This window comes from Myotis nattereri (assembly GCF_964212035.1).
Source record: "Myotis nattereri genome assembly, chromosome: 5".
Lineage (NCBI taxonomy): Eukaryota > Metazoa > Chordata > Mammalia > Chiroptera > Vespertilionidae > Myotis > Myotis nattereri.
Window position 1 is genome coordinate 94,866,964 of NC_138080.1, and position 24,022 is coordinate 94,890,985.

A 24,022-nucleotide genomic window follows, 5' to 3' on the forward strand; every position below is an offset into this window, starting at 1 on the left:
AGAGGAAGGGAGAGCGATAGTTAGAAACATCTATGAGAGAGAAACATCGACCAGCTGCCTCCTGTACACCCCCCACTGGGAATGTGCCTGCAACCAAGGTACATGCCCTTGACTAGAATTGAACCTGGGACCCTTCAGTCCGCAGGCCGATGCTCTATCCACTGAGCCAAACCGGTCAGGGCTCATTGTCACTATTTTTAATTACAATTTTGTGTGTTCCCTGTATAAACAAAGAGAAAATAGACTGAAAGGAAGTTCCACACTTTGACATGGGGAGGGAAGATAGAAAGTATTAATTTTCTTAATTATATTTTTCTCTATATTTTACATATTGTACAACAAATAAATGCTATTTGGAAAGAAAAAAATCACAAAACTTTAAACTTAGATGGAAATGTTTATAAACTTCGTCAGTGATTTGCTATAGGATGGGAGAAAAGCCCGCCACGCCAGGTCTCGCAAGGGGAAGGCTGAAACACTCCTTCCAGACGCGGAAGTGGCTTGAGGACTACAAGGAGAGGCGAGAAAGATGCGGACCTCCGCTAGGGCTAGAGCGGCCACAAAAAAAAAGACATGGGACTTCCGGGGCGGGGCGCTCTGGTTTTTCACCCTCCGCGTGGCGGGGTGGAGGCGGGAATGTGGGTCTCTCGTAACGTGAAGGTTCGCGATTGCCTGGCTTCCACTTCCGTCACTCTGAAACGGTGCCTGAAATTGGGGGTGACCATGGCAAAGAGCAAGTTCGAGTACGTGCGGGACTTCGAGACTGACGACACCTGCCTGCCCCACTGCTGGGTGGTGGTGCGGCTGGACGGCAGGAATTTCCATCGGTGAGTGAGCTCAGCCCTGGGCCGCGGGCCGGTCGGCGCTCCCGGGTAAATCCTACGCTAGCGATCGCGGGCCCCTGCTCATTGTTACCGAGGTAACGCGGCAGCCAATGAGCTCGCGGCTTTGAGCATCGTTCTATGTGCGGGCTAAGGCGAGCTTGGAAGCAAGTTCTCTGGGTAGTTCAATGGGACTGGGTGCTCCCGGATTAGAAGTCAGGCTGGGTTTTATGCGAGCATAGACCTGTTGGTAAGGACCTTGTGGGAAGAAAGTGACTCTCGGGCACAGAGCTTTAGCTCTTCAGCCAATTGCCCAGCTATTTTGTTAAGAGTGCTGACTGTTCTGAGGCCCATTTAGGCCTTGCTGTGGGCAACTCTTACAATATGTTCTTTCACTGTCAGTAACAGGCCACATGGTCTGGGCTCAGGAGGAAATAAAGTCAGAAAAAAGGCAGAAATATAACAAGTCAACTTTTTAAATACTATTTTAGTAATGATTATTATAACTAATATTTATTGAACACTTCTAGGGAGCCAGGCATAATTACATTTGTTATCTTCCCCTAGTCATCAGGACAATTCTATTAAGTAAAGATATCCCCATCCTATATGATAAAAGCCTAATAAGCAAGTTGACCAAAGGGAGCTGCCCCCAGGCCCCAGACTTGCCAAGGCAGGTGCTATGGGTGGGGGGGGGGGGGGGGGAGACAATCACCCTGCCAGTTACCCCACAGAGGGAGGTGGCAGCGGCGGTGGTGGGGGCAGGGCTGGCAAGTGGGCAAGGCGGGTGCCAGCGGGGGGCCCCCGATCACCCCGACAGTTGCCCCACGGATTGGCCCTGATTGCCAGCCAGGCCTAGGGACCCTATCCATGCTTGAATTTTGTGCACTGGGCCTCTAGTTTTATAGAAAAGGGAATTGAGGCTTAGCAGTTATGTCCCCTTTTCTCCGTTGCTCGGGACAAGAAAAACCTGAAATCTAAGGGAATTAATTAGGTTGTGGCTAGTGGAATGTTTGGACTCACAGTACTATTTCAGTACCTTCCTCTTTGAACAGCCTCTTTGATCCGTAGTGTTAATGACAAGCTCTCTTACTTTCATGTCCCTTTCCCTCTTCTCTTTCTTTTATGAAGATTTTCTGAGAAGCACAGCTTTGCAAAACCTAATGACATCCGTGCTCTCCACCTAATGACCAAATGTGCCCAGACTGTAATGGAAGAACTGGAGGATATTGTGATTGCATATGGACAGAGTGATGAGTACAGCTTTGTGTTCAAGCGGAAAAGCAATTGGTTTAAAAGAAGAGCCAGGTAATTCCATAGCCCAGCTCCATCAGAACATTTCTTACCAGCATCTGGTTTCTGCTTTTCTTAAACACAGACTTGCAGACCACAATATGTCTGCAGTATTTGCAATTGCAGAATGTTTGTATATTTCTGTTTGGACTATTGTATTTCATCTGATATCTGAGCATTCCATATCACTCTTCATCTGATTCTTTCCACTCCATTCCCCATCACTTTATCCTCTAGACCAGTGGTTCTCAACCTGTGGGTCAAGACCCCTTTGGGGGTCGAACAATCCTTTCACAGGGGTCGCCTAAGACCATCGGAAAACACATATATAATTACATATATATTGTAATTGTGATTAATCACTAGCTTTAATTATGTTCAATTTGTAACAGTGAAAATACATCCTGCATATCAGACATTTACATTACAATTCATAACACTAGCAAATTACAGTTATGAAGTAGCAACAAAAATAATTTTATGGTTGGGGGTCACCACAACATGAGAAACTGTATGAAAGGGTCGTGGCATTAGGAAGGTTGAGAACCACTGCTCTAGATTTAGTTGGCATTGTACATTTAAGACTAGAAAAATAGACCATGGAATATATTAGTGATTCATAGGCTGGCTTAGTCAGTGACAGACACTTATACAGGCATTGCAGTGTTGCTTAAACCATTAATGAAGAAGAATTTCAGTACAAAATAGACAAATCTCATATTTGAGTATTTTGATACTCTTACAGAAAACAAATCACATAATAAATTGGCATGTTTTTAAAACAATGGTTCCTCTCCTTTCAAGACTTAAAAAAACACCTCTTGAACCATAAATTCACATTACATCCTACAGAAAAAAAAAGTTGGTATTAGTAAATTACTTAAAGGACTAGAAGGAGAGGCAGGCTACATTTCAAATATGTAACTGAAATATTAAAATAGTTTTTCTTGTCCCAACATATTTTATCTCTAGGTTTGCTGGCCAGTTTGTGTAATCTCTCTGTTACACCCACAGGCCCTATCACAGTGTTGAGTTAACGACATGTCTTTTTTCTTGCTCCACCCACCGTGCCTTACACTTGGAAGTAAGTTCATGACTCATGTGGCCTCCCAGTTCGCCTCCAGCTACGTGTTTTATTGGCGGGATTACTTTGAAGACCAGCCCCTTCTGTATCCCCCAGGCTTTGATGGAAGAGTTGTGGTGTATCCTAACAACCAGACCTTAAAAGACTACCTCAGTTGGCGACAAGCAGATTGTAAGTGAAAGGAATTAAGCAAATGTAATTAAACCACCAACTCCATACTTTAGAGGTGGCGGGCGATCTGGTACAGGTTTGGCTCACATGTATTTTGTTTGGAATGAAATATTTCAAAAAACATTTTTTAGCATGTTTTTAATTGATTTTTTAGAGAGAGAGGAAGGTCCAGAGAGCAAGAAGGAGAGGGAGAGAAACATCAATCGGTTGCCTCCCGTATGCACCCCGACCAGGGGCTGAACCCACAACCTGAGCATGTGCTCTGACAGGGAATCGAGCTGGTGACCTTTTGGTGCACAGGACAATGCTCAATCAACTGAGCCACACCAGCCAGGACTCAAAAAATTTTAAATTAGTTGAAAGTAATTGAAAAATTGGGAGATTTCATGTCAATACCCCCAACTTCCAGCTTTTTTAAAATCAGAAGATCTGGCAGTACTAAGTCTGTATTCCCACACAGTAGTGGACAGAACCTGTGCAGGGCTGCCTTTACACACACACACACACACACACACACACACACACACCAGTGTGCCACAGTCTACCATTCCCTGTTCCCGAGGTAGGGAAGGGGTGACCTACTCAGTGGGTTTGAGTTGTGACTCCTGCCTTACATGACTATGATGAAATGTTTGTGAGACTTTTTTTCACTTGGTGTATCTTGATTTTGTCAGAACTGGAAAAGAGGTAGGAATAATGTGAATCACATAACTTCGAAAGTATTCCTAAGCTTGGTGCACAAGTTAACAGATGTATATAAAGCATAACTGAAATGACAGAATAAAAAACTGTTAAGAAATAAGTTTGTTTCTGGTTGCCTGCTTCCCCCCATGTTTCCCATGTATGGTTTTGGGCAGGTCACTACATATCTCTGAGATTTCTTTACGTTAAAGAGGAGAGAGGTGGGGTTCTAGTATTCTTTGAAGTTGAATACTGAATAAAGATTATGTATGTATAAATATAAACAGTGCTACTTTGTTCTCCTCACAGGTCATATCAATAATCTTTATAACACAGTTTTCTGGGCACTCGTACAGCAGTCTGGACTAACACCAGCACAAGCTCAAGAGAGATTACAGGTATAGAGATCTTACTGCATTAATGCCTAATGGGACAGTTTTCTGTAGGCTCTCCCATGATATTTTGCATTCTTCTCCAACTCTCTACAACTTTGTTTTGAGAGCACATAAAAATCACGTTAGTAGCAACTCTGCTGCTTGCTGGCTGGGTCTGTGACGCTGCTACCTCTCCCTGAGCCTTAGCGTCCTCAGCTAGAATATGCGATCAGTGACATTGGGTCTGCATTCCCACATGGCATTGCTTGGCTGCAACTGAGTATTGGCTGCCCTCTCTCGACAGGGCATGTGCTCTTTTTCTGTCAGTCCCATCTGTCCTGTTGCCTCGTTGCCATTCCCTGCTGGGCACCTGTAGTTTCTCAGGTAAAGAGTCTAGGTTTCAGGAGTCAAATAATCATACTTAGATCAGTCTTCTGTTTCATTTTATCCTCTCGGCCTAGTTTTTTACAGGTAAAATAGGGAAAGTGTTAGTTCCTACCTCATAGGTTTACATTGAGAATTCAGTGGCATGACACATGTAAACCAGGATAACACAAAGCACATAGTAAGTACTTAATAAACACTGGCTTTTATTATTAGACTAGGGGCCCGGTGCACGAAATTCGTGCACTGGGTGTGGGGTGTGGGGAGTGTCCCTCAGCCCAGCCTGCCCCCTCTCACATACTGGGAGCCCTCAGGCGTTGACCCCCATCACCCTCCGATCGCCTGATTGGCCCCTTGCCCAGGCCTGACGCCTCCGCCAGAGGTGTCAGGCTTGGACAGGGGACCCCCATCTCCTCCCGATCACTGGCTCTGGCCCCCGCCCAGGCCTGAGGCCTCTGGCCCAGGAATCATGCCTGGGCAGGGGACTCCCATCTCCCTCTGATCGCTTGCTCCACCCCCCGCCCAAGCCTGACGCCTCTGACCCAGGCTTCAGGCCTGGGCAAGGGGACCATCATATCCCCCCAATCCCCGGCTCTGCCCCCCACCCAGGCCTGATGCCTCAGCCAGAGGAGTTGACCCTCATCACCCTCCGATCACCAATCACCGGATCGGCCCTTTGACCAGGCCTGAGGCCTCTGGCAGAGGTGTCAGGCCTGGGCAGGGGACCCCCAGCTCCCCGCGGTTGCAGGCTCCGCCCCTGCCCAGGCCTAACGCCTCTGGCCTAGGCGTCCGGCCCAGGCAGCGGGGACCTGCAGTGGCAGCGGGGGGCGCCGCGATCGTGGGCTCCGCTTTAGGCCCAGGCAAGGGACCCCTAGCTCCTGGGACTGCCAGCTTCGACCATGCCCAGCTCCCATCGCTGGCTCCACCCCTACTTCCTGCTATCACTGGCCAGGGCGGCAAAGGCACCTGATTCTCCGATCATGGTTGGGGGGCAGGGCAAAGGCTGCCCCAGGGCCGCCTTTGGCCTGCCCCCCAGCTCTTAGCTACCCCCTGGGTTTCCGATCACTGTCAGTGGCAGGGGGCTTCTTCCTGCTTTCCCTTTCGCCTCCCTGCATTGTGCCTACATATGCAAATTAGCCGCCATCTTGTTGGCAGTTAACTGCCAATCTTAGTTGGCAGTTAATTTGCATATAGCCCTGATTAGCCAATGAAAAAGGTATCGCCGTACGCCAATTACCATTTTTCTCTTTTATTAGTGTAGATGACCGTGCTACTTGGAGGATGATTAACTCTGAAATGAGATGATGTGTTATAACAACTCAGTACAATGCCTAGTACTTTATAATTATTCAGTAAATGCTTGCCTTTACTAACAATGATGAAGATCTATATATAGCAGGAATAGGAATAGGAATAGGTCTCTCTACTTTGGAAGAGCCTACTTTAGGTTTTGGTTCTAAATAGATAAGAGCAAACTATAGTCTTGGGCAATTTATATAAACATTCTAAGCTTCAGAGTTCTCATCTCTAAAATGGAGATGGTTTTCAGGTCAAATAAGAATGTATACATACTAGTAAAGTATCTAGTACAGAAGAGGTGGTCTCACTATTAATTCCTGTCACCCCATCACACTCATGACTTGTGAAGCCGTTATTTGCTGCACAAGAGAATTCGTTTTTACATTCAATATTATTTGGTATTAGTTTCAGGGATATGGCATAGTGGTTAGCAGAAGAGAATTTTATGAATTTACACACCTAAAGATTTAAAATTGTGCAATATTTTTAGTATCATAATATGTTCGCTAAAACACTTCCACTTGATTTGTTTGTGGAAGTTTAGGTAGAGGGTGGACTGGTAAGGTTAGGGGAGAGATAAGACATACAAAGCTTTGTATATCTGTTTTTATTTTCTCAGGGAACTCTTGCAGCAGACAAGAATGAGATTTTGTATTCTGAATTCAACATCAACTACAATAATGAGCCGCTGCTGTATAGGAAAGGGACTGTGTTGATATGGCAAAAGGTAATGCTGTTGTTTCCTAAGAAAAAATGGAGGTCAGGAAAGAAGAGAGTTTGTGCCCATCCCAAGTGTGTCTCGCCTGCTACCAGTATGCTGGTGTGACTGCAGTTGCTAACACGAGTTAGATCCTTTCCAAAAGGAGATGCTAGAGGTTTCTATTTCGATGCCTTTTTTTCTTTGTCAGTCCATGCTCCCTGTATCAGTTTGTCAGTGATTTTGACTCTCCCCTATGAGTAGAAACACAGAATTTTAGAGATGTTACACTTATTTTTCTGTGTCATAAGCTCTCCTGAAACAAAGTAAAACCCTGTTAAAGGGTGATAGTACAAGTATGAGCATTTTTGCATTCATAGAACATTTAAAAGGGTACGTTCTCCCAAACTGGATAAGACCATTAAATGATCCATCCATCCTGTGACAACTGCAATATGGGGCCCTAAGACAGTGGTTCTCAACCTTCTGGCCCTTTAAATACAGTTCCTCACGTTGTGACCCTACCATAAAATTATTTTCGTTGCTACTTCATAACTGTAATGTTGCTACTGTTATGAATCGTAATGTAAATATCTGATATGCAGGATGGTCTTAGGTGACCCCTGTGAAAGGGTCGTTCGACCGCCAAAGGGGTCGCGACCCACAGGTTGAGAACTGCTGCCCTAAGAGATGTTGATGTGAGGGTTCTGACACTTGCAGAATATTCATGAGATTCCCCAGACATTCATACCCCTTAATATTCTGTAATGAGTGTTCACTTACCTAAGTCCTTAATTATACCAATATTTTCTCTCATACCAGCCCCTGGGCATAATGACTTTTCTAAGTTTATTTCCTTTCATCCAAAGTAGTTTTTCTGAAATGTTTTTAAGTATTAAGGGGAACCTTGAGAACTGGTCATTCCATTAGCAACTTCAGCTCTTTTATTAGTATTTTTAAAGAACATTTAAGCTTTGGCACAGACTTGGATATTTCCTAATGCAGATGGAAGAGAAAAAAATACCACTAATTCTATAGTTTTTGCTAACAAGGAACAAGAAATCTTTATTCCTAAGATGTTCTTTTAGAATATAGCAAAATGATTCTTTTTAAAAGTATTTTTAATTGTAAAGAAATTCACGTATGTTGAGATATGTGTGTGTGGTCTGATAAAAGTCTTAGTATATAAAGTAAAAAATAAACCTCCCTCACATCTCCCCCTTCTCTCCCTAATCCACTCACAAGTTAACGATGTCAATATTTTTACTTAACCTGTAGGTGGATGAAGTTACGACAAAAGAAGTTAAACTGCCAGCAGAAATGGAAGGGAAAAAGATGGCAGTGACCCGAACCAGGACTAAGCCAGTGCCCTTGCACTGTGATATCATCGGGGATGCTTTCTGGAAGGAACACTCAGAGATCCTAGATGAAGACAGCTGACCCTTTGCTTTTGTGTCCTGCTGTGCTTAACTATGGAAGGCCCCCAAGTCTTCTGGCCTTAGGTGGCCCAAGCATTCCTACCACCTAGAACAGTGTCCCAGGGGTGACATGACTGGTTGGGAGGGGAACAGGGAAGGAAGGCATGGAGGGTGTGGTATCTTGTTCTGCTTTAAGTAGAACGCCTTTTTTGCAATGTTGGAACATGGTTCCTTTGGTAGAAGTGCATTTTTAAAAAAATTGTGATACTATTTTTATACAGTGAGATTTATTTTATGCCTTACAGAATGGATCATTTTTAGGTTGTGGCATTAAGTTTTACAAAACCTGCCAAACTCTTTTCATCTAAGATAGAAGATGAGCCCAAAGGTTATTTTTGCGCACCTATTCCTAACTAGAGAATCCAGTGACCTTAAATCTCACCTTTCCCACCCATCTACTTGCATTCATCTTTGGCAGACCTGGAGATAAATATAGCTTGATGCCTGCAGTATGATTCTGAATTGAAGAATTCCAGGGAAAGCTCAGGGCTCTGTGTCAGTCTCCAAGTTGGCAGCCTTGTCTGAACAAATGAGTAGATTGGATGTTCTTAAACATTTGTAGATTGATTTTGTAGAGTTAATTAGCATGATCATCCTCTTGCCAGGGGCATTATTTGCCAGACCAAGGATCTCTTTCTAAGAATCCTATATAATAAAAGCGTGATATGCAAATGGTCCCCTCTACTGGGTGTTCGACCGGAGGTTGGACCAGAAGTTCAACCAGGGGGTGGGGCTGGCCAGCCAACCACCTGTGGCCCCTCCCCCTGAGTGGCAGCAGGCAGCCGCACGAATTTCATGCACTGGGCCTCTAGTTATGTGTATCTTTGAGAGAGAGAAAATGTGTGAGAATGAGTGAACAAAGGAGAAACATTCACTCCACGTTCTTTAGATACTTAAAAGTCACCTTGTCACCAGTTGGACTATCTGAAAAAGATTCTCAGGTAGCCTCTGTATAATCAGAACAATGACATTGGAGTTGGAGAGCAGAGGGGTCAACACTCTGGGGTTACAGGTGGCAGGTGTCAAAGGAATCCTAATAGCTCCACCTACTGATGGCCTGTAGAGATGGGTTGGGTGAGGTGCCCAGAGAGCTGCAGCAGTAATTTCATGTTGCCAAGCTCTTGGCCTCTGAAAAGGGGGAGGTAGTGCGGACAGGTGGTAGAAGTCACATTGCCTCTTGTCCTCATTTCATATTTTAGAGGAAAGTCATTTGGCTCTATTAAGAATTAAGAAGCAACCCACGTCTCAGTGCCTAGTCCCGCATTGCAGAATTCACAGCCAAGAAGAAAATGTATTTTTGAAAGAGTGACGGCTGGTCTCATCCCTCAGCAATTGATACCCCATCTGTCAACGTCATGTTTTCCCTTCCTGTTCTCCAGAGGAATAGGAGATGTTTAGTAATTGATAAAATCTTGTTGAGAAGAAAAATAAAGGTTTCAACTCTTTTGGCCTGAATTTTCATTTATTTTTCTCATACAAATGCAGTGTATGAATCCAAATTTTGTATGTGTTTGTGTATCTACATAAGCCAGAATACACATACCTTTCATCATAGCAGTGGTTTACAGACTTAATGGATGCAAATATTTACTTGAAATGCTTGTTTAAAATGCCAATTCCATATTCCCTCCTTTCCCCTCCCCCCAGAAATTTGGGGTTCAGTAATCTGCTTTATAATCCCAAAAGCTTCTGGTGTCTGGTCATTGATATGCTGCATTTTGGGCCCCAGGTATACTGTGACAGGCCAAATGAGGCAGTAAGATAATGTAGCTCTTAGCTGGGAAATTTAAGTGGTAAATTTATAGCATTTCATATCAAATATATAGGCATTAAAATACAAGTTTTAAAGACAAAACCATCTGAAGAAATGTGCTATGTAATACTACAAAGGCTATCACTTGATTTTGTTATAAGGTAAAGGAGACAAGCACTTGTTCCTTGAATTGCCAGCAGTTTGCAGATTTGAGATTTATTTTTGGCACAAGGTTTCGAACAAATGAATATACTAGGTTTAAAACTCAGGCCCTAACTAAGTCTATAGTGCTATTACGTAGAAGTGCCATGCTTGATGGGTGTTGTATGCATTCCAATGTACATTACAGTTTTATATTCGTTTTCATCTTGCTAAGAGAATAGTGTTCTCTTGGGCTTCCTTTCCAAAGCTAAAGAAACTTTTATACACAAAAGCAGCTGGTATAGAGTTAATATTAATTGATAGTTTCGGGGACTAGTGGCAGATTTTTGTGGTCTGTAGGTAACTGGAATATCTTACCTCTACTGGATGAGGGAACGATTAATACCTGGGCCTCTTTGGTGCAGACTATCATTTTAATACCAAAAAAATGTTTTGCAGAGCAGGGGCTATAAAGTACAACCAATCTTGTAAATCCTCCATCATCCTGGTTTACAAGAGCTGGATCATTTCCTCCAGTTGCTTAGCAATGTTCAGAAAATCAGTGATATAATGAATTTTCTTTAATACTAAGGTTCCTGGTGTTAGTGCAAATTACTTTTTGAATAGGATGTAGGAAATGGAAGACTGGGATCTATCCACTCTAAATTATTTCACTGTGCACTTAACCAATATTAGCTAACATTCATAGAGCATTTATTATGCACTCCATATGCTCTATATCTTCATTCTTAGGACAATTCTAGGACGTAGGTACTATTTCTGTTATGTTTCAGATGAGAATATAAAGATCCAGAAAAGCTAGGTCATTTGAGTGGTACTCAGCATGAAAGCAAATTGGGACATTCCTTGCCCTCTACCCGCCAGCTCATGAGAGCAGAGAAACGCCTGGGGAGTTAACACGCTGGCCCGGGGAATCTGGAGTATTAACAGACATCCTAGATCAGCGGTTCTCAACCTTGGCTGCACATTAGAATCTCCTGGGAATCTTTTTAAAATCCTGGTTTCTGGGCTTCATCCTCCGGAAATTCTGTTTCTTTGTTACTAATGTTGTGGCCCCCACCCCATCACAAAGAAACAGAATTTCCGGAGGATGAGGCCCAGAAATCAGGATTTTAAAAAGATTCCCAGATGATTCTAATGTGCAGCCAGGTTGAGAACCACTGCCCTAGATCATGACAGAGGTGGGGAAACTGCATTAAAGCAGGTTAACCTGTCACCCGCCCGCTGAGGCCCCCGAGGGGGCGGGGCCGGCCCTGGCGAGCCGCAGCCGCGCGCCACGCCCCCGGCGAAGCGGACCGCGGACCGGTGCGCCCTCCGGCGGCTGCGCCGGCGCAGTGCGACCCCGCCCCGCGGCTGCGCAGTGCCGCCCTCTGGCGGCCCCGCTCCTCCTTCCCATCGGCCTCCGCTTGCGGGCCTTTCAAACATGGAGGAGCGGGAGCGGGAGTGGGGGGCGAGGTCGCCCGGCGCCGGCAGCCCCGCGCGCCCGCCCAGCCCGCGCCTGGATGTCAACTCCGACCGCTTCGACCCGCTGCTGGCCCTGTACGCGCCGCGCCTGCCCCCCATCCCCTACCCCAACGCGCCCTGCTTCAACAACGTGGCCGCCTACGAGACCTTCCTCAGGACCGGATGCCGGGGCGGGCGCGGGCGGGCGCGGGGCGCGGCCCCGGCCCCGGCCCCAGGGACCCCGGCCACCGCCGGACCCTCGAGCAGGACCCGCCGCCGCCGGGACGCCCCCGCCCCGGACCCCGAGCGCATCGAGCGCCTCCGCCGCCTCATGGTCAAGAAGGAAGGGGACGCGGCCGACGGGGAGAGCCGCCGCGCCCCGGGCCGGGGCCGGAGGGCGCCGCGCAACGTGCTCACGCGAATGCCCTGTGAGTCCGGCGGGCGGGGCCGAGGGGATGGCCGCGGGGGCCTTTGAGGGGTGATGTTAGGGGCTGGGCCTGTTAGGGGGAGGGTCTCGGGGCAGGTGTGCAGAGATAGCGACGGGGGGCGGGCGGGGGGGGGCGGTTGTGCTGGAGTGACGTGGAAATGGGGCGGTGGTCTGGAGGAATGGAGGGTCTGCATGAGCCGCGGGCAGTGGAGAAGGCTGTAGAGGAGCCGTGGGGAGGGTGGGCGTAGGGAACGGGTGTCGGTCTGCAGAGGCGGCGGGCTCCACGGAGGTAGCTCCGGGGAGAGGGGATGAGCCTGCCGAGAGGATCCGCAGGAGGGGCGGGGTCTGCAGAGGCGGTGGGGCCGGACCGCGTCGGGAGGGTTTGCAGGCGCGACGAGGGACCGCGGACGGCGGAGGTGGTGCACAGCCAGTGCTGGGGGAGGAGCGGTCGGTGGGAGGTGGGGATGGTGGGACGGCGTGTGGGGAGGTCTCTTCGGAGGGCACCTCAGGTAACGGCCCATTCTGGGCGCTCCCAGCAGGAGAAGGGTTTGCAGGGTCCGGACACTCACACGCTCGCGTTGCCAGTCGCACGTGCTGGAAGGCAGCCGGCACAGTGCCGCCGAGACACGCACCGTGTGACGGCCGCTCTGCGGGGCTGGGTGCAGGCTGTGTCTGTCAGGCGCGCTCTCATTACCGCGAGCGCAGGTTATTTTAAGTTCTGAAGGTGTAAGTGGCTCGGGGGAATTTCCTAATAGATCCCCAGAGGAACGCTGTAAACAGCAGAGGCTGCTCCTGTGCGAGGTAGGTCTCCTCTAAGCAGAATAAAAACAGCCCAGGGTTATAGATCTCTTGTCTGGCAAGCCGTCCTGACATTTGCCCCGTGAATGCAGTGACCTACTTAGCCACTCGGAGCACCTGTACCCTGACAGCGAAACGGTGACATTATTAAGCCACTCGCTGCCTTTGGAACGGGGGATTGTGCTAAGCAGGGGTATATGTTGTTTTATTCCTAGAAATGTGTTTGTGAAGGGAGAGACATCCTGAAAATGGGTGTGCTGTTAGGGGTGCCTTTGTCAGATGATGCACCGTGCGGAACATCCCTGCCCACGACCGGGGTTCACCCCCGCTTGCTTGTCCAGCAGCAGCACAAAGATGGAGTTTCATGTTCTTAAAATAAGGGCAGTTTGGAGACCCGATTTTGCCTCTACTTTTTGCCACATCAGACTGAGCGTGTAACATTCGTTTCCATTTTGCCAGTTAATTGCTTTGCTACCACGATTGTCAAGGAAAAGAAATATTTCTGTGTAGTGGGCGGCTTTACCTGTACCTACGGAGCACTTTGCTGTATTATTCTGACAGTGTGAAGACCAGTTTTGTCGACTTCCCACGATAAAATATATGCCTGGAGTCAAGGTCTCAGAGATTGTGCCCTAGGCACTGAAAATTTTAATCAGGCCCCTGGAAACAGTGGAGTGTACATGATAGAGGTGGGTGGGCATCACACAGGGTTGATGACCTTCAGAAAGCAAAAACAACATCAATAGAAGCAAACCAACACCCCCCCCCCCGCCCCCCCCAGCATGGGTGAGGATTAGATTTATTCAAGAAAGAGTTCCTATAAGAGGTAAGCTTTAGGTCTTGAAATTAAAGAGGGGCATGATTTCGGATTAACAGTAATTATTTGAAAATCAGGCTGTTGAGGTATAATTTACATAGAGCAGTTTTGAAATTTAAAGTGAGTTTTGAAATCTCCACAATCATGATACAGAATAATTCCATCACCCCAAAAGTTTCCTCATGCCCCTTTGTAAGTCAGGTGATAATTTTAGTGTTGCTAATTATACTTACTGTTATTGAGCACATATGTGCTATACACTTTGCTAAGCCCTTTAGATCAGTGGCTCTCAACCTTGGCTGCACATTAGAATCATCTGGGAATTGTTTTAAAATCCTGATTTCTGGGCCTCATCCTCCGGAAATTCTGTTTCTTTGTTATGGGGTGAGGCCACAAGATTAGTAACAATCAACAGAATTTCCGGAGGATGGGGCCCAGAAATCAGGATTTTAAAAAGATTCCCAGGTGATTCTAATGTGCAGCCAAGGTTGCGAACCACTCTTTAGATGCATTATATTTCATTTTATTCTTAGAAACAACTTTATAGATGAAGAAACCGAGTCTCAATTATTACCTGTTACTGCCTAGCGTCACATAACTGGTTAGTTTGCAGCTGAGAACCCCGGGTTTGTCCAACTCCGGGTATGTGCTTACCCATTATGCTAGTCCCAGGAGAGGGAAGAGGAGAGTACATTGTAATGCTTGCTTGTTGTTGGTGTGTGGAGGATGCTGCATATATGAGGCAGAGGATTTGTGTCCAAAGCAAAGAGAATGGAATTTGGGTTCAGAGAGGGATTTGTTGCTAGAATGTGTTGAGCCAAACCAAAGATTTTTTTTTGTTCGACTTTGTGATGATAGAGAGTGGGAACCATGGTGTATTTTCTTAAGCAAAAGCACTTTTAGGGCAAATGTTTCTAGAAGTAAAGTTATTTGTGGGTAGAGTAGAACACAGTTTGATTGTCTACGTCTGAATACTGGCTCCACTTTCTAGCTGTTCTGGTTTAGGCAAGTTACTTAAACTCTTGAGGGCCTCAATTTCCTCATCTGGGAAATGAGTACAATGATAGAATCCACCTATTGTTGTGAGGTTTAAATTAGTTAACACATTTAAAGCATTTACAACAGTAATCTTCCTTAGCATATAGGGAAATTCTCAGTGAATGTTAAAAATCACTGTTAGTCATAATTAAAAGCTCTAGGTCAGGATGCATGTAACCTGACATTGAATGTTGGCTCAGCTGTTTACTAGGTAAGTAACTTTGAGCAAATTATTTAAACTTTTTTGAGCCTTGGTTTCCACATTTATAGAATGAGGGGAAATAAGAGTACCTATGTGTTAGTTGTGAGGATTAAGTAAAATAATGTACATAAAGTTAAACTTAGCACAGGGCATGGCCCTCACTGAGGGTTCAGTAAATGATGGTGACAGTGATGATAATGATGTGATTGGTTGTGGAAGGAGAAAGGTCTTAGTTACTGAGAATCTGTTGTCTGAGTTTTGTGATTGCCGTGAGCAGAGAGAAGTAAGAGTGGAGTTAAAAATGACCTGGACTTGGAAGGGTGTGGCCCAAGCATAGTGGCAATGGAAAGGGAAGAGGATTTGGAAGAAAAAAGTCCTGCAAAAATGAGGCTTTTTTTCTCTCCCTTTGGTCATATTAAGTTTTTATAAGCTTAGCTCATATCTATTTGGAATTTGTCACAGAGACTGCTGGAAAGAGATTGGGAATGTGCGTTCTGATTCAGAATGCAGAGCTCATTTTTGCCTTGACAATTTTCTCCGATAGGTGGTGCTAATGTTGCACCTTTGATCACAGAAAGAGAGAAATGCTTCCTGGAATTACACCTTATTAAATTTTTGAAAGAAAAAAAAATCAAGAGAAAGACACAGATGTGAGAGTTGAGGACCCGAGTTTACCATTTGCCATTAGAATAAGAGACTGTTGTTAAGATACAAGCTTGTCTTTTCTTTTTGATTTGGGGGTGTGAGGGAAGTGGTATCCTATTTTTTTCCAAGTTAGAAAAAGAATGGTCTTCTCTTTGTGGAAACACATATGTGTATGGGGGTGGGGGGATAGCGTATGTATATAGGCAAAGGGAGTCAATGCAGGCATTGTAATCACTTTCTAAGACATTGAATTATAGAGATTTATTCTGGAATCTAGAAGCTAACTAACCATCTAACTTCATTTTATAAATGAGGAAACTCAGACTTGTAGAGAGAAAGTTACTCACCAAGGTCACACAACTAGTGATAATGACCTAAATGTTGTTTACAGTGCTGGCTTTAACACAGTCTGTTACACATATCCACATACATGTACACATACACATACCCCCTTAAATATGAAAAGTGCAAATAATTTTAGGATATTGCTAGAGGAAGGGTAGATGAAGGTCAGGCCAAGGTTCTCGTGTTTCTTTCCAAGGCTGCTGTTTCTGTCACTCTGCTCCATCTGTGCCTTCTTGCTGAATCTTTAGTCTGACATAAGCTCCCTCTTATCTGTCACTTTCTTCCAAGAGTATTTTCTTTTATTTATCACTGCCATCATTTATAAGCGCATTCATGACTGAAGAATAAGGAAGTCAAGAGTAACCAACCTAGCCCGGCCGGTATGGTTCAGTGGTTGAGAATTGACCTATGAACCAGGAGGTCACAGTTCGATTTCTCGTCAGGGCATATGCCTGGTTGCAGGCTTGATCTCCAGTAGGGGGCATGCAGGAGGCAGCTAATTGATGATTCTCTCTCATCATTGATGTTTTGATCTCTCTCAATCTCCCTTTCTCTCTAAAATCAATAAAAAATATATATATATATTTTAAAAAAGAGTGGTTAACTTAGTTATCCAAACTGAAGTGCAGGACTGTTCTATTTTATGCCACTAGAAATAAAACAGAGAGTGATTTTTTTTGTTGTTTATTTACTATCAATGGCAATCTCCAAAGAATTTTGCCTTTCAAATTTGGGAGGGAAGGAAAAACAGAGACTCTCTATGCATGAGTGTGAGAGAGTATGTGTATGTATATGATTTTTCTTTTGGAATGAATATATTATGTGTGTGTGTGTGTGTGTGTGTGTGTGTGTGTATCAGAATATTGTGAAGGTTAACATAAAGTAATAAAAATAAAATTCATACCTGCTCCCAAGCTCTGAAAAACAGAATCCATCATAGTAAAGGCTGACATTATAATCCCAGCATTCTTCTTATGAATTATCATGCTGCTCTTTTTAATGATGTTCATCAGCAGTCTCATAGGAACCAGATGCTCAGCCTTGCCTTTACCCCAGCAGGCTTGGAATATAAGCAGGTGTCTGAGTGCCATTGTGAAGGTGATGTCCACTGAAACACTAGTGGCTCCAGAGAGCTCGTGCGTGTAGTACAGTGATGGCGAACCTTTTGAGCTCAGCGTGTCAGCATTTTGAAAAACCCTAACTTAACTCTGGTGCCGTGTCACATACAGAAATTTTTTTATATTTGCAACCATAGTAAAACAAAGACTTATATTTTTGATATTTATTTTATATATTTAAATGCCATTTAACAAGGAAAAATTAACCAAAAAAATGAGTTTGCGTGTCACCTCTGACACACGTGTCATAGGTTCGCCATCACTGGTGTAGCTGAGACTGGGGAGCCTAAAGGCCGTTCTCTCTTGGAGGGTTACATGTGTTTAAGGGCAGATGTGTTACACAATTTATTTTCTTTAAATATATGAGCAAGATTTTTGGTTCTTTGGGAGGCTTACGCTGGATATGTCGTTCATGAGAATTATCCTGAAAAACGTTGTCTTAACAAGATACAGAACTGAGAAGAATCTAGCTGCTATGTATATTTAATGTGGTATTTATTTTTTGCCCAAAAAGTTTTAAATGATGATGCATCTGAGTCAATGGCTTAGGCCATGGGATATATAGAGGTGAAACTTTTAGATGATAGCCATTCAGACGGTTTATCCACATTATGAATCTTGTCTCATTTCAGTGTGTGTTGCCCATTGACAGCCATATTGCCCAGTGGGCCTTCCTGTTCCCATAGTGAGGTTGCCACTGCACCATGCTGCCTCGTATTGCTGGAGATGGATGGGTGGTCTTGGTTGTTACTTCTGGGAATGAGAGCATATGTTCATGTGATGTAACTATTCTTCTCTCGTTTCAGTGCACGAAGGCAGCCCTCTGGGTGAACTCCATCGTTGTATTCGGGAGGGGGTGAAGGTGAATGTTCACATCCGCACTTTCAAGGGACTTCGGGGCGTCTGCACAGGCTTCCTCGTTGCATTTGACAAGTTCTGGAATATGGTAATTAAACCCTCCTTAGGGGGCTGGAGAACCTCTTGGAGATTAAATCTTTTATAAATCTAAAGATCCTGAGTAACCTTATTCAGTGAAACCTATAGAATTACTTCCCAGAAGAACTAGAATCTATACTTTCTTGAGAAATAACAAAAAAAGTTTCTTTTATTGCTTCTTTTTCCTTAAGGCTGTGGCTTTCAGGAGGGGTGATTTTGCCTTTCTTTCCCTCGGGGGACATTTTTTTTATTATCACAACTGTGGGCTAGGGTGTTACGGGCATCTAGTGGGTAGAGGCCACAGATTCTGCTGCATGTCCTCCAATACATAGACACCCCCCAACAACAACAAATTATCCAGTGCAGAATGTTTTTAGCCAAGATTGAGACACCCAGCCTTAAGCAGTAATTACTTATTTCATCTGTTTAGTAATTTCATATTGATTTCCTATTAAAAATATTTATGTTCCACTTTGGCTGGGCACAGTGCTAAGTACAGAAGTTTCAGAAAGAAACTTTCACACTACTGTTTTTTGAAGATATACATGTATAGAAGGGGAACAGTCATATTAATAAGTAAGATAATATACATGGTATTTCCTTATGAAGGAGTGTACCACACACTCCTAGCCTCCTAAAGGCTTACTGTTTACTAGATATTTGAAGAAAAGTAGGGATGCATTATAGCAATGTCAATCTCCAAAGAATTTTGCCTTGCAAATTTGGGAGGGAGGGAAAAACAGAATTTTAACTGTGGGGCTGTTAAAATAGGAGCCATCAGGCTTTCTAGTGTTTCTTTTCCATATGGTCGTTCATCTCCAACTTTTCCCTGTGCTTTATCTCCATCCATGCATTCCCCTGGATCAGCTGTGGGCAAACTATGGCCCGCGGGCCGGATCCAGCCCGTTTGAAATGAATAAAACTAAAAAAAAAAAAAAGACCGTACCCTTTTATGTAATGATGTTTACTTTGAATTTATATTAGTTCACACAAACACTCCATCCATGCTTTTGTTCCGGCCCTCCGGTCCAGTTTAAGAACCCATTGTGGCCCTCGAGTCAAAAAGTTTGCCCACCCCTCCCCTGGATAATAATAATAGTTGCTAATGTGTACTAAGCACTTGGTATGTGCCAGATACTATACTAAGAACTTTACATATATCATCTCAATGAATGAATTGTAGGTCTGTTCTATTTCACAGATTTTGGAAGATTAGTACAGATCACACTCCTAGTAAGTGGAAGTATCAGGACTTTAGTATATATCTTTCTGACATCAGAAACCCTGGTTTTAATCCTAGCTTTACCCCTTGGTTACTGTGTGACTCTAGGCAAGGTAATTTCTCTGAGGCTCAGTTTTCTCACCTCTAAAATGTAAGAATTTTTTTTATTATTATAATTTTACCTTTGAAGGAAAAGGATTTAAGAGAACATATGTAGTGAAAGTGCTGGTAATAATAATACTGTCAGCTTATACTTGTATGGTGATTTACACTTTTCAAAGTAACTTCTCATACACGATCTCATTTGATCCTAACAGCTGTCCTGTGCAGTTGATCTCTCACTGTTGAGAATTCATCAGCAATTCAGTCTGTAACTCTGGTCAGTCTCTGTTAATTGCTGTCACAAAACATAGAAACTGGAAAGGGAAAAGATGCAGTAGAGTGTTTCTCAAAACATGGCCTAAAGCTACCTGCACCAGAATCACCTGGGGTTTCTGGTTAAAACGGAAAGTTCCTGGGCTTCATCCCAGACCTATTGAATCTGAATCTCTAGGAGAGTAGTAGCCTAGGATTCACACTTTAATAAGCTTCCTGGATATTTATGAACAGTGACATTTAAGAACTTCTGTGCAGCCATAGAGGCCCCTTACCACAGAAGAAACTTGTCTTATGTGGTCATAGGCCACTTGGAAATTCTACTCAAAGGGGGCCAGGTATTACCTTTTTTTTCCTGCCCAAGAGCTGCTTCACTTAAGTTTAATTCTACTACAATTAGATGTTATTCTGCCTTAAACATTTTTTTCCTGAAAGCTGTAAAGATAATATTTTTAACTCCACCTCATTTCCCCCCCTTTGGGCTGTTTCTCTAGGCACTTACTGATGTGGATGAGACCTACCGAAAGCCTGTTCTAGGCAAAGCATATGAGCGGGATTCTTCACTGACTCTCACGAGGGTAGGCAATTTCTCCTGACTTCTTGAGTACCCAGCATGCTTTCAGGCTTAGGAATTAAGATCACTGAGCCCACTGACCAGTGTTTCATAGTGGGAAAGCCCTGGTGCTGTCAACCAGGTATGCCTAGACCAGTGGTCGGCAAACTGCGGCCCCTTGAGTGTGGCTCTTCCACAAAATACCACATGTGGGCGTGCACATACAGTGCGATTGAAACTTCGTGGCAACACTCAAGGGGCCAAAGAGCCACAGTTTACCGACCACTGGCCTAGACCAAGGTCTTCCTTAGTCTCTCTTCTCATGCATTCTTCTAATTTTAAATGAGTTTCTGCTTCAGACCTGCATATTATTTGAGCAACAGGTTACCTATTATAAGGCTTAAAAGTCTTTCTGTCTTACCAGTAGAAATAAGGTTCCTTTTCTCTTGACACACTTACTAATTTATCTGAGTTATAGGTAGAAATAAATTCATTACTAAGTTTTTAAAAATTGTGAAGCAAGTTGTCCACAGAGCATAACTGAGGAATCTGTTCTTTTTTCCCCTGTATATTGAAAGAGGGATGTTTAAGGCTAATATTTGTCTTTGCTTTCCTTATAGCTGTTTGATCGACTAAAACTTCAAGATTCCTCCAAGAAAGAGGCAGATTCTAAGTCTGCAGTTGAAGACTCCACTCTGTCCAGATACTCCCAGACATCCACTTGGAAGGTAGCCTCAGTGTGGGGAAGAGAAGACACTGACCGGGGCTCACGCAAACATTCCCGCTCCGTCCCATCTTCCCTGCAGGCATCTACAAGGGAGGAGTCCAGGTCAGAGCTGTCAGGGAGGACTATTCGGACAGAAGGGTCTAGTGTGGGAGGTACCTTTTCCAGAGCTACTACCCTTTCTAGGGGCCAGTCCCGTAAGAAAAAGAGAAAGCCCAAAGTAGATTACCAACAGGTATTCACTAGACACATAAATCAGATTTTCATTCGAGGCGAGAATGTCCTGCTAGTTCATCTTGCACAGTGAGCAACTCTGCTTCACTTGAGCTTTAGTATTTAGAAACAAAATGCATGAATTGCTGCTATGCTGTATCCTAGTATCCCAGTGAAACCCTGAGTTGGAATGATCCCCTCTGGTACTGCATGTGTTGAGGAGAGAACCAGGCTCAGGTTCTCTGGGAGATGAGCTCCCTGAAGGGGAGACAGGCCTTGGGAGGGTGGGTTGTTTGCATTAATATCAAAGCAGTAATAACAGGCTGCATATGAGTACACACATCTGATTTGGTATCATGCTCTACATCAGACACTCAGACCAAATATACGATCTTCCATTTGAATGAGGGGTTATAGTATGAATTAAATTGACTCTATGGACTCTTTAGTGTGGAGGAGAAAAACCGCAAAAAAAATGATCTCATTTTAAAGCTAGTACTCTGAATACTCACGAATTTGATTCTAAGAGTAGCAGTATAAATTGCCCTGGAACCCTACACCAACATCTTGTAACTGACTGTTGAATTTTGCTCTCCACCATTCTCTCTTAATCAAGAAATGTAATCTATTATCTTTGGGTATCTATAAGATCTAAGAAAGCTACCAATTTATGTAAGGGCAAAATTTGAAAAGTTGGTATGCTTAAAGCAGCAGCAATGAATGCCCTGCTCTTATCCCTCTCCTTATTATGGAAAGGAATGTGGGACCTCAGCAGTCTTCCCTTATCAGAGGTGACTTCTGCGAATGACATACCAGATGGAATTATAAGATGCTCGTGTGGTGGCTTCTTGTCTTTCTAACTTCTGTGGCATAGTGCTAGTGCATGTACCCTGTGTATTGCCTCTCTGTGACCTGTCCTATAAGCTTTATGGCAATTGACTGTGACCTTCAAGTCTGTCTTCAAAGAGTGCTGCATGAACTCTGTAATATACATGCACCATACAGCTGAGAATCCCTTTTCCAGGCAGGGCTGGTCTTATGTAGAATATCTTTCAGAATGGTTTTCATGAGACAGTAGCAGTAGTTTTATTCCCTGTGTCAGACCAAAGAGGTTCTTACAAACTAGAGTAGGTGTGTCTGTAAGGGACACTTTACTCACAGCCAGCTTCAGTAGCAGAAATACCATAGCACTCTCCAATACTACTTGAATCATGCTATATGCTTTCTCAGTCACCAGTGCAGAATAGGCTACAGACTGTTAGGTAACATTGAATTTTTTTGTTTTGTTTTGTTAGTTTATGTTTTATTTTAGATAATTCATATTCAAATTACAAATAAGAAATAGCTAACTAGTTAAAATGCTTGAAAAGAAAAATTTCCCGTGCTGTATTTGTTGTGTAACTTAGATACCTGGCCCTTCTGCTAGATGGGTCACTGGCTTATCATATAATGAAAGGAGAGCCTCAGTGTTTGCCCATCAGACACCTACCTCACAGGAGCACTGAGACAAAGAATTTTAGGAAGGCATTTTAAAGTCTTTAAACATGTTTAGGAACCATGAGTCATTTTTACTAACTCTACTTCATGGTTTGGTTAGAATGCTTATGAGCAAGGCAGGTAATCTCTGTAGGTATCATAAGTATGATCTTGCTGTGATCAGAAGGCAGCAGTATCTTCAGGAACTATTTCCCATGTTCCATTCCTTTCTCCTAAAGGACAGTGGGAGTGTCAGAAGAATATCTTGAGTAAGATGGGAGTAACATTTCTTTGCTGCTCCTCTACATTCTAGCCCCTACCCTTTCTGATCATTTTTAGAAAGGATTCCCCTGAATTTCTCATCGGTTTGTATGATAATACCAAAGGGAGAATGAGCATCTAAAAATAACACATCCCTAAAAGGGAATTTGTAGAAATTGTTTTGTTTGTTTTTATTTTAAAATGCATTTTAAATATGTTTTTTAGAGCCACAGAAGATGTACTAAATATTTAGAGAGGTTCCAGATCACAAACTTGAACCATCATCTTTGGAATCTGCCAATCTAATCTCTTCTAAATAATGTATCTAAAAGTTCAGTTCCCCAATTAATAGTTGTCTTGTTTAATCATCAGGCACCCCTGCCTCTACCTCTTTACCAGTCTCCCTTGTTTGGCTGTCCTATCTGTCTGCCCTCTTGCTCCTTAGCTAGAAGCTGTAATGGATATTAGATTTTTCCAATAAAGTAGAAATTTGTAATCAAAAGGAATATAATCAATTTCTGTTTCAGTCTAGTGCCTGATTAAATCTAACCTAATTTATTTTACATAATGCTGGTTTTCATAATGTTTGTATATAATTTTTATATATTCATGTAAGGATTGATTTACTGCTTTTTTCTACCCAACTTAATAATTCTGGCTCTGAAAATTTTAAAACTGTGATATGACTTAGATGCCCATTTATTTGTTTGGTTTGGACAGTGATCCTGGAATGAATGAACTATCTAGTATTGTGTTATTTTGTGCAAAGCATACTTTTTTAGAGAAGTCAGTTTTTAAAAATCATAGCCTTTTTCTTTATTATTGGAGAAATTTTTCATAAGGAAGAAAAAATAGGTCCTAACAATGTATATGTTGCTCAAAAAATGTGATCATCTAGGATATTATAGTAAGTTGCTATGGAAACAACTGATGTCTTCCTCAAGAGGAGAGAAAAGGAGGCAGTAACCACTAGAATGGTAGAGACCTGGGGGCCCCTCCACCTGAAGGGGCTCTAAGCTGCGGCAGGTCAGCAAAACTGGTTTCTAGTATTCCCCAGAGATTTGGATTTGGGAAACTTGGCAGGAATAGTACTTATTTTTGAACATCCATTTTGGTTCTTCAAAGTAATCTCCAAACATGGGAATGTGTTTTCCGGACATTTCACAGGGCATACCTATCTGTGTACTTGTTGAGATCCTCTCAGGAGTTTCCAGCTTTGTTAGATGAGAACA

The 24,022-nt window shown here is 43.7% G+C and overlaps 2 protein-coding genes across 2 annotated transcripts; both read left to right on the forward strand.

Moving 5' to 3' along the window:
* Positions 1 to 633: 633 nt before the first annotated feature.
* THG1L (tRNA-histidine guanylyltransferase 1 like) lies at positions 634 to 9,730 on the forward strand. Its single transcript, XM_081093249.1, has 6 exons — positions 634 to 827; positions 1,953 to 2,129; positions 3,200 to 3,369; positions 4,360 to 4,448; positions 6,727 to 6,834; positions 8,083 to 9,730. Exons 1-6 carry the CDS (start codon positions 637 to 639, stop codon positions 8,242 to 8,244), a joined length of 897 nt encoding a protein of 298 aa, XP_080949375.1. The 5' UTR covers positions 634 to 636; the 3' UTR covers positions 8,245 to 9,730.
* A 1,890-nt stretch (positions 9,731 to 11,620) lies between these two features.
* Positions 11,621 to 21,521, forward strand: LSM11 (LSM11, U7 small nuclear RNA associated; the record flags this gene model as incomplete). The annotated part of the gene is made up of 4 exons (XM_081092846.1): positions 11,621 to 12,068; positions 17,837 to 17,976; positions 20,058 to 20,141; positions 20,737 to 21,521. 4 exons carry the CDS (start codon positions 11,621 to 11,623, stop codon positions 21,145 to 21,147), a joined length of 1,083 nt encoding a protein of 360 aa, XP_080948972.1. The 3' UTR covers positions 21,148 to 21,521.
* Between the last annotated feature and the right edge of the window lie 2,501 nt (positions 21,522 to 24,022).